At 38.8% G+C, this 10,937-nt stretch overlaps 1 protein-coding gene across 1 annotated transcript; it reads left to right on the top strand.

Annotated features, from left to right (window-relative positions):
* The first annotated feature begins 313 nt into the window (after window positions 1-313).
* CLBA1 (clathrin binding box of aftiphilin containing 1) lies at window positions 314-9,712 on the top strand. The gene is made up of 5 exons (XM_074149818.1): window positions 314-989; window positions 3,712-3,860; window positions 5,348-5,477; window positions 6,376-6,489; window positions 8,085-9,712. Exons 1-5 carry the CDS (start codon window positions 528-530, stop codon window positions 8,250-8,252), a joined length of 1,023 nt encoding a protein of 340 aa, XP_074005919.1. The 5' UTR covers window positions 314-527; the 3' UTR covers window positions 8,253-9,712.
* The last annotated feature ends 1,225 nt before the right edge of the window (window positions 9,713-10,937 follow it).

Raw genomic sequence — 10,937 nt, 5'->3', positions numbered from 1 at the left:
AGATATTGTTTATAACTAGTTTGGTTTGTCTCCTGTATACTCAATCGGTACTCAATATCCAACAACTTCTGTTAAGTGTTTTCTGAATATTGTTGGCTGATGTAATGGCTTTCTTGGGGTGTGGGCGGGTAGTTAAGTGTAAAATCTTAAGTAATTTTGCATACTGCGATTTTCAGTTGCATAATACTGGAATGTGTTTATTTTAACATGAGCATTCTTTCTCCTACCTTATCAGCTATCTTTCTTTATTCCTACGCAGCAGCCCTTATCGCAGAAGTATTTATTTATAATTCTTTCTTTGCAGGCTAATATCCCACACGGAAAGTGTGACTAAATAACGTGCACGTGCTGATTACTGGAGGAGAGGCTGAAGGACATCCTGTTTTGATTTAGCAGGGGTGTTATTCTTTGGGGTGAAATGAAGGATTTGATTCTGTTTTGGAAATACTCAGCTTTCTAATGCAACAGAACTTCAGTAGCCTTTTTTTTTTGCGGTACCGATTTCAACAAATGATTTTTTCTTAAAGATGCAGAACCTGTCACTCGTAGAAAGTCTTACTAATAAAGCCACATCACACCAGATGTCTCTAAAAGACCTAGCTGTTCAAGCTGGTGGTATGTCTCTCAATGAAAGCGACTGTAACTTGAATGAAACAACAAATAACGAAGAAATTATTAATCTTGGACTAATGCAGCAAAGCATCCCTGTAGTGAATAGCAAAGGGAGAAGTTGTGGGGGGGTTTCTGAGGGCAGTTATAGTACCTCAGAACCCAGCAGTTCCTGGGGTGATTTTGAAGGCTTCAGGGAGCCTTTAGACAAATTAGAGAAATTTGGTCATAATCTTGAAGTTTTGGTGAAGCCAACAAAAACTTCGAGAGTCGATACGGACCTAAGCAGCGGACATTGCAGTGCTTCTGCTGGTCACCTCTCATCTGAGCCATCTCTGCCCAGTGGGATACAGGAGGCTTGTCGTAGCTCTCTAAATGAGGTATGTGTTAATTGTAAACCAAAGAGTGGAAATGTTTATATTACTGCTTCCTACATCTGGAGATTTGTATCTGAATGTCTTCTCTGTAGAGGATAACACTGTACAGGGCGAGAAACTGTCAAGCTACTTTGCAGCTAACTCAAGTGGTACAAAAGCAACTTCTTTACAGTGTTTGACAAATACTTAAGTTATCCTGCTGGAGAGCTTTAAAGAATGTTAACGTGCTGCTTTGCTTCTAGACACAAGGAATAAGTAAGCATGTAGAAATGATGAACCTTGCCCTAAAGCCCACGTGACTGAAAAGCTAGATGAGAATGAGCATAGGAAACCAAAAATCGGGAAGGTGGGTGACAAAAACAGCTTGGAAAAAAAATTCTGTGAGCTGCCTGCAAGCTTATTGAAAAACAATAACTTTTGTTATTTAATATATACTGCCTGCATAGTCCAATTCCTGGAATTTTAGACTGATTGTAGGTGGAAGTTAATGACAGAAAAAAAAAAAGAAGTAATTTAATAGAATTAATTTTCTAGCATAGGATGTTACATTCTCTCATAATATGTCAGAACTGAATAAATATCTGAATAAATACCGAGGTATATAATGTTTTCCTTATCAGCACCAAAAAAAGGTTCAGTTTAAGGGTTATACCTTGTTGCAATTAATGTGTTTCAGTATTTACCAAACACGCATCACCAAAGTGAAACAAACAGAAGAAAAATAAGAGTGGACAAACACAAACCAAAATGCCCTCATTCTTAGTATTTTCATCCTAGATTAAAACATTTGAAAAAAGAGAGTAATCAACTAGAACTTCCGTGGAGTTAATCAGTAGCAGTAATAGCTTACTCCTCGTAATCTGTTAGATGAGTTTTAGTAAGTGTGGGGAACGGAGGGTTTTCTGGAGACAGCTTTTCTTGCCCTTGGCTAGGAAACTTTACCTGTTGCAGAGGTATTGCTGGGGAAAGCACAAAGATGTACGTGAGTAAGTTGTCCAGCACTGAGAGAGTGGAGACCACAAGATACCTGGTTATTGGTATCCATAAACAGAGAATTTAAATTGTTTGGAATGTTGGAAATTGGGGACAAGAAGTCTTACGTTGAAAAAAGAGAGTATGTAATGACCGGAGCTGAAATGGAGTATAGCAGACTGTTTGGTTTCTTTCCAGAAGTAGTAGATCTTAATCTTACTGAAGCCTTTACTTTATTTTTGCATTTATTAAAGGCAAAAGAAAATGTCCAGTACAAGCTATATAAGTTAACCCTGCCTAGAGTTTCAAGTTGTCTGTTTTTGTCTCGGGATAGAGAAACAGCTATAGAGCTGTTTAAGGCTTCTTTGGGTGTAGAATATACATGTACCTTGTCCTTCATCCCTGCACTTTCCGTGTTGTTTGTTTGAGACCATAACCTTGTAAGATTGGGGTTCTGTCTTCTGTATGGTCCATAGAAAAAAGTCCAGGTAGGTTGGAAGGGACCTCTAGAGATCATCTGAGGTCAGAGATCTGACCTTGAGTTAATTAAACGATGTCAGTCTGGAGCAGAATCCGTGCAGTAGCTGGACACTTTGCCTACATGATTGAATAAGGATTTTTTCATGTTTTCTTTAAATGCTGGCCATTGTGAGAGGGACTAGTGCACTTGCTTAAGCCCTAGAGTATTCTGATGTAATAGGATATAGATGATTTATTAAAAGAGCACAGATATGAAATTTGTGCATTCATCTTTTTATAATCAATACAAAGCTACAAGGTAAATAGAAATATACCAACAATTTTGTTTTAGAAGTAGACAGTAATAAAGATGCATTTTTGCTGTATGTTGCATTTGTCTTGCATTTTTCCTGTATGTTGGGTTTTTCATCTGGCTTGGCTAAACTGTAAGCCAGTGACTTGTATGCGTGTCAGAGGAACATCCCAGGCTCTGAGAAGATGTTACAAACAAGGCAGACCTGTCCTTCCCTTGATTCACACTTCTGTGGCTGTAATTTCCCCCTCGCCAAGAGCAGCTGCCTGACTTTTCCTTAGCTCCCATCCCATTTAGGGCTTGGTACCTACTTGAGAACATCTCTCTTATGAGGAAAGGCTGAGGGATTTGGGTCTTTTTAGTCTGGAAAAGACTGAGGGGGGAGGAACTGATCAATGCTTATAAATACTTACAGGGTGGGTGTCAGGAGGATGGGGCCAGTCTTTTTTCAGTGGTGCCCAGTGACAGGACAAGAGGTAACAGGCACAAACTTGAACATAGGAAGTTCCATCTAAACATGAGGAGGAACTTCTTTACTTCAAGGGTGGCAGAGCGCTGGAAGAGGCTGCCCAGAGAGGTGGTGGAGTCTGTCTCTGGAGACATTCAAAACCCACCTGGACACGTTCCTGTGCAACCTGCTCTGGGTGGACCTGCTTTGGCAGGGGGGTTGGACTAGCTGATCTCCAGAGGTCCCTTCCAACCCCATATCAAGTTAGAGGCTAAGATTCAGCAGAAATCCTTGGACTCTTGCTTCTCCTTCTCTAATTCTAGGTAAATACTCAAAACGTTGAACTATGGAGTCAGTCTCTCTGTGCCACTAATATTAACACAAATTTTAAAATAATAATTTTATATATATAGTCAATTTTTATAGTCAATAATATGATATCTAGAAATATTGTAATCTTTGAACTAGGTCCTTCGTGAGCTGTGGGGATGATCTGTATTAACGTACGTGATAAAACTCTGTTTTTTTTCTAGGCAAATGACATCTATGAGGATATATTTAAGTTGGGCTTTCCAGAAGTCTTTGTGTCACAGTCCAGAGAGAGCATAAGAAGCTTAGATCAAGTACTTGATACAAATAATGAAGATGTTGGGATTCCTGAACTTATGAAGAATCAACTTTGGTAATGAGTTTAGGCCAACAATTAAAAAAAAAAAAAAAAAAAAAAGTCCCTCAGCAATTACACTGTTTATTTCATAATTTAAAAATCAGTGGTACTTGCCAGGTGTAAGTTAAACATATCTTTTTAATCACTATGCTCTTTCAGCACATAGATCTTGTCAATTTTGTATTGTATTGTTAAAGAAAGTGGATTGTCTTTTAGCCATTGGAAAAAAAGGAAGGGAATATATCAAAATTACAAATTCCTGCTGAGGGTTTTTCCTGCTGTTGGTGTGCCTTCTTCTGACTAAGCCTCTGGAATGCCAGAACACCCAACAGGTAGCCTGTTCTTCCTGTTTGCTTGTCTTTTCTTTATGACACATTTAACTTATTTCTTCATCATCTGAGGCAGGAGTGTTGTTGCTGCTTCTACTGACAACCCACTCGCTTTTTTTTTCCCTCCCTCCCCAATTTTCCCAGGTGGTAACTTCTTCTCATGTTTAACCAGATGTGCTTCAGAATGTGGTGCATCTGGCTTCTTTCCTGGGGTTATGTTAGTAGCAATTAGTAGCATTAACTTAGCTTTCTCTTAAGACAGCTGGAACGCTTTTAGATTTGTTACATGATTTTGAAGCTTCTGAGCAGTATTGTAGTTATATTTTAGCATACATCTGAGGCTTTGCATCTAGAAAGAATCTGGGTCAGACCATACTTTGGAAATACCATAAGAATCACAAGAAATATAGTTAAAACATTTAATGTGGGCATCCTTTCAGCAAGTTCCTTGTATATGCATTATATTTTAATCACCCTCAAAATTGTGGAGAAATACAATATATATGTAAAAGGGACTGCAATATTATAGCAGACTACCGACTATAGACAAAGAAGCCCTGACCTACTGTGGTGAATAGCTGAGATCAATGATAACTGCATCCTGTACAAAGCAAAAAGCAACTGGATTTACACAGGATGAATGCAATGTAAGAACCCAAAGTACTATGTAGAGAGAACTCTTAATTCTCCCTGTTTCAGCAGCGTGTGCTTGTTTTGTAGTACCTGGGTGCCCAGAGCAGACACAGGTCACCCACCGGAGCAGCAGGCGGCTGCAGCGGAGAGGCAGGACCCATAGGAAAGAGAAAGGTTTGAGAGACAGAAAATACAAAGTGCAGAATGAATAGTGCTGAACTCTACCCACATTTCACAGAAGCAATTGAATAATACAAGTTGTTGGCATATAACATTCTCTGAAACATGCTTCTAATGCACTTACCATCTGAGAAATCCAAACATACAGTTACATTGACTTACTGTTTCCGTTAATTGTCATGCAAGCTCATTAGCACGTTGGATTAATAGTTTGAAGAAATGTGGAAACAGTTTTAAGATGTTTCTTTTTAGATCAAGGCAGGCTAGTACACGACTGTATGTAGTGAAAATAACTAAGTTATATATGTTCACTGGAAACTTTGTACACCCTATAACCTCAAATTGTGTTTTCTTTCCTAGCATTGATTCTAGAAACATATGGAGAACGCTTAGAGACTTTGATAATACCCCCAGCTTAAGACATCCCTGGAGTAAATCACGTTGCCAAGAAAACCTCATGAGTGTTCTTGGAATAGATGCAAATCAAAAGGTAATTGAACACTGGTTTGCTAGTGTGCCAGCATAAACACTTGGTTATGCATCTGATTTTGTGTAAGCTCTACCTGCAGATGCACGAGGAACTAGATCTGTGTGAGTTGGAAGTTTTTTTAGAGAGCCTTTTAAAATGATAGTCTAGTGTTTTCTCATTATTATGTGCAAATAACTCTGAAATTGTGCAAGATCAAATTTTGATAGTCTTTACATTGAACTCTCCACTATATAGCTCCCTATTGCATTAGGTGGTACGTTCAGCCTTAGGTGTAGAATCAGCTTTCAGATGTGTGTGCGGTAAGATTGTTTTCTTTTTTGCTCAGAGTATGAGTAAATTGTTAGCCTCTAATATCTTTCCATTAAGTGAAAAATCATATTTGAATCAAGGAATCTGTTAAAATAATTACTGGATGTTTTTATTGTATACAAACTGAAAGTGTGTTCCACTTCCCTTTTCCTAAGATTATTCTACCTGGTTTTGCAAGGTCTGAGGGAGAGGAGTATGTTTTAAATTGAATTAAGACCAAACCAACAGCACTCAAAGATCTCAAAAAGAAATCTCACCTTTATCTTCTCAAAACAAGAGATTAAAAAATCGGGGATGGTTTACTGTTCAACCTGGCTATTTAGTTGGGATGAATTAGTCACATGTAGTTTTCAGAAGTGACTGTTTCAATTGATAATATGATTGGTGAATCATGGGGGGATATTGTGTTCAATTTTGATTTTATGGACGTATTTGACCTTTCGTGCAAGTTATATACAAACAGAACGACAATGCTGAAGGGACAGGACCTATTCTGAACTTGAAAGTCACTTCTATAGAACTGTTACAGGTTATATCCTTTGAGATCAGGTAAAAATTCATAAAGAAACTGTAAATTATGTTTTATTAGGACTTTTCAGAGAGCCAGGATGACATTTTTGAGGAATCAAATGTTAAAGATAATGAGGACTTCAGATTTGATGGATTCAGTATTAATGATTGCAAAGCACTGATCCAGACCAAGGTAAGAATTGCTCTGAAAGTACTTCAGAGAATCACAATGTATTTTCCATGTTCCTCTGTGCTGTAGCCAGCTGTTCTAGTGTATGCCCTAATGTCATTGTTTGGTCCTGATATAATTGTTTGGACGTGGAGTTCTTTTTTTTTCTCTGTGAAACCTATCTGACAGCTTTAGAAAAGGTACAATATAACACACCAAATGCAAAAATAGAGGGGATACTGAAATATGAAGTTATTCATTACATAAGCTGGATTTTAGGCAAGTTACTTACTTATTGGTTGAGAGAGAGCAGCAACAGATAAAATCTAGTCAGGATGCTCTGATGACAAAGGGAAATTAGTGTGTCTGTAAAAGGATCAACACCTCGATCACTGATTATTTTAACTCACTCCTAAAATATGCTAAGGGAGACATTAGGAGCAAAGCTGGTAGAGAAAAAACTGCCTTCAAACTTGCATTTCAGATATTCAGAATGATTCAGATTTGATTTGTTCACTGGAGGAGAAAACAGAAGCTGCTTAAGGAGGTGGATGCCCCATCCCTGGAAGTGTTCAAGACCAGGCTGGCTGGGGCTTTGAGCAACCTGGTCTAGTGGGAGATGTCCCTGCCCATGGCAGGGAGGTTGGAACTTGATGATCTTTAAGGTCCTTTCCAACCTAAACCATACTATGATTCTATGCTATAATTACAAGGATTTGAGAATGTTACTATTTTTAAGCTGTGTTATAAAACATATAGAGAAATGAAATTGAAATACTTTGGTTTTAGAGCATTTTTGTCTTTGGTCAAACAGACCTTAACTAATATCCGTTTCTTTCTTGCTAAAGCAATGCAAGTTGGAAGGAAAATTCTGTCATTCCCGGTGCTTTAAAAAAAAAATCAATCATGTTCTGTTTTTAACAAAGTATTTTGGGTGAATATTCTTAACCCGAGGTCCCTTCCTCAGCAGAGAATAAAACTTGAGCAGCTGCTGTTGCTGTGGAGACGCATAGTTTGAGGCACACTTTCATGTGTTTAATTTACTGCACTGGACAATGATGATGTGTACTGTTCTGGGAACCTTGTACATAAAAGTTGTTAGGCTGGAGAATTCAGAAGGAAAACCAAAAGAAACTGTCCAGCTTATTCCTTCATAATTCAGTTCTGTTTTCTTCAATGAGCACATGAGGGTGGGATCACAGTAGCCGACACATATTTGGAAATGAGTAAAATAGAGACGAGGCTTAGGCAAAGGAGAAACGGTTCAATGTAGATGAAGAAGGGGTAAAAGTAAAAAGAATCATGATACAAAGTTAAAGTAAATGGACAATATTTTTCTGGAATAGCCTCTGAAGGGAAAGAAGAGGCCCTGAAGCTTGGCGTCTCAAAGTAAAGCTCATTAGGAAATATATGTTGCCATTTCTAAGTTGTCAGCAAGTTAAATCATATAGTGGGATTAGTGAGATGTTTTCCTTTTATCTTCGTAGTTATGTCTTTTTTTTTTTCTTATGCTAATTTTATTTTTAAGAAATCTATGTAAAAATTAGATTGAAATATGCTAAGTGATTAACTTACTGTAGGATGGAAAGAAATTAACTTAGTTTTTCTTTTTCACTCAGCTTTCTGTATCGCCGGATTCCAGACATGGTCATCTTTTCAGCTGTAACCTCTTTTTAAAAACCACATCGTCACATGGAAACATGCAATATATAACAATCCCAAGGAAGAAGCACATTTTCACTACACACGACTTAAAAATGAAATTTTTCAGTAGCAATGTTTTTTGAACCAAATGCACTTTTTAATCTTCTTTTCTTTTTTTTTAACTGAATGCAGTTGACCTTCATTTTGTTACTGGCTTGGTACTATAGATTACGTACATTCTTTAGGAAAGAGAAATATTAGTGTATATGAAGTACCTAAAGCCACATTATTAGAAGGTATTTACTGGATTTAATTGTGAAGTCAAAGGTGTAATTTTGTCCTGCTAAGTTTTGCTGCAGGGTCATGTTTCTCACAGTAAATCCAGCTGCAATCACACCGTAAAGATACTCTGGTAGAGTACTCTCCTGAACTACTGACCTTTCAGGCCTTAATGCCTCTTGGATCAAAAACCTTGTTTTCCTGCCAAAATCTAAACACACCTCAGGTGTGTTGTAAAGTGTGCCTTGTCACAACCTCTCCTCCTGTTTGGTCCAGTTTAGATCAGTTGACATCTGTTACTTTGCCACCACTGAACAGAATGAGAAGAGCCTTCTACATCTGGTGGCTTTCACCGGGCTTTAGGAAAATAACACTGGTTTAGCTCCTGTCTGATAAAGCCTCCTGTGGGACGATGGGTAGAGTCAGTGACAGGTTTTATTCTGGCATTGGTTTCTAACTGAAATAAATCACCTCTTTGAAGCTGACTGTAACAGGACTTCTTGGATTCATTCAGCCACCAAACCCTTACACCACATGTCACCATGCTTGTTAAAGCTCAGCAGCGGTGTAGTTCAGGACTTGCACTGCACAAGTTGTAAATTGCTGCCCTTTTGAAATTTTATAGTAACTATCAACTCTGTCGTCCATCTTCCTGCATGCTTGAGTGCCAGAGGGGATGCAGCACTTGGGGCTTCCTTGCCAACTGCAACACTTTGGTAAGAACTTCTATGCAAGTTATTAATCTATTTCCTGCTTTGGCCATTCAGAATATGAGAATTTTATATGGCTTTTAATTTTAAAGAATTGCTAAGCACTGCAACTGACATGTGTTAAAAGTAGGGAACAAACTTGGATATTCCCAAACTAAGTTAATTATAGCAGCCTATTCTATCCTCAGAATTAAGAATCCTACAAAGCACTGGCAGACTCCAACCCTTAATCTAGTAAACTGTTCAGCAGTGAAATTACAATTGCTGTAATAGCTTATAACTTTAGCAGTGTTTATGATACCTCAGTGCTATTCACATAGGATGAACTGTGTGTCAGTTACTCAGTAAATGGTAACAGGCCATTTGGAAAGTGGTGTTTGAAAGTGGCTCAGCAGCTTCCCTGGCCCTGGAGGGAGTTCCACAGCCCCAGACTGAAAACTCCATCATCCACATGAAGCAGGGTTAACTTTTTCACTTAACACTGGATTTGAATTCATTTTCAATTTTGCTTGTAAGTCTTTCATAGCACTTAAATATATATTAAACAGGCTGTAGTTATAAACTCACAAAATAATAAATTGCCAATAAATGATGAAGGGATAGTTGAAGTTGGTAATAAACATTGTTGAACTCATTTATAAGAATAAAATCCCATTCTTATGCTTTCAGACAAGCAGGGCCCTGCAGAAGGGCTTGAAGGGACAAGATGTAGCGTGTGTAGCACCGGCTGATGCACCATACCCCAGATGCCCTCTTTTCTCCTGGGCTTTCAAGTTTGCCTTTGCTTTCGATAACATCAGCTGAGCGTATCAAAGAATATTTTATACTGTTACTCCAGGAGAAGGGCAAATACATCATCTTTCCCTTATAGTAGCAGGTTTTACAGCCCTGTCCACATTTGGGGAAAAAAAGGTTTCAGCCCTTTATGGTTCAGTGGGGAAAAAAAAATCTACTGGGGTTCCAAAGGTGATGGGCTCCACATTTCAGGTCTGTCTTTTTTGGAGAGATGCTTTGGGCCACCTGAGCCCTTACTGCCTGTAAACACAGGCTGCACAGGACAGTGGAGACACCTTTGAGAAAATTGCACTCTGTTTAACTGCCAAGAGAGCATGCTCAGCCATACAAACTCTGGTGTGTTTTGCACAAATACCAGCTATTCATTTCCTTTAGTCTTTTCATTGTTCCTGCCTTCCCCAGCACCCAGCCAAGCGTGCCAACAACCTCTGAGCACCCACCCTCCCACTGCATGGCTGGAGGGACATGGAGCAGGTGTTTATTCTGTGAAAATGGTGCAGAGGGGAGGTAAAACTTTGTATCTTAGTACGTTTTAAGCTACAAATTTCACCATTTCTAATCTTAGTTGTGAGCTCTCAGCTCAGTGGAATATCTAGTTTTGATGAACTAAACATGTTGCTGTGCTCTGTGTGGAAAGCAAATAGACTTTGAACTGACAGGGTCTTCTTCAGGCATCAGTCATCAAAGAGAGCCACTGAAGAAGCAGTCATTCAAGAAAAGCCCTTGAAGAGGAGCCCACCTAATCCCTTTGATTCCTCAGCTTTTATACTGAGCATGGCAGATGGGATGGAACGTCCTATCGGGTTTGGGTCCACGCCTCCCCATAGATGCAAACACTCCATGGGGTAATAAACCAAGTCAACTGACCCTGGTTGCCACAGCAACAAGCGTAAGCAAGAGCCTCCCTCGCTGAACAGAGAGTTGTCACCCAGCAATACCATGGAGGGATGCCTGTTTTCCAAATCTCAGAAAATATTCTGTTCAGCCCTTGAAGGAACTGCCAATTTTACTGATTTTTATTATTTGTTTTCCTTTTTTGGAAAG

The sequence above is a fragment of the Numenius arquata genome, chromosome 6 (assembly GCF_964106895.1).
Source record: "Numenius arquata chromosome 6, bNumArq3.hap1.1, whole genome shotgun sequence".
Classification (NCBI taxonomy): domain Eukaryota; kingdom Metazoa; phylum Chordata; class Aves; order Charadriiformes; family Scolopacidae; genus Numenius; species Numenius arquata.
This window is presented reverse-complemented; position numbering and strand designations above follow the sequence as displayed.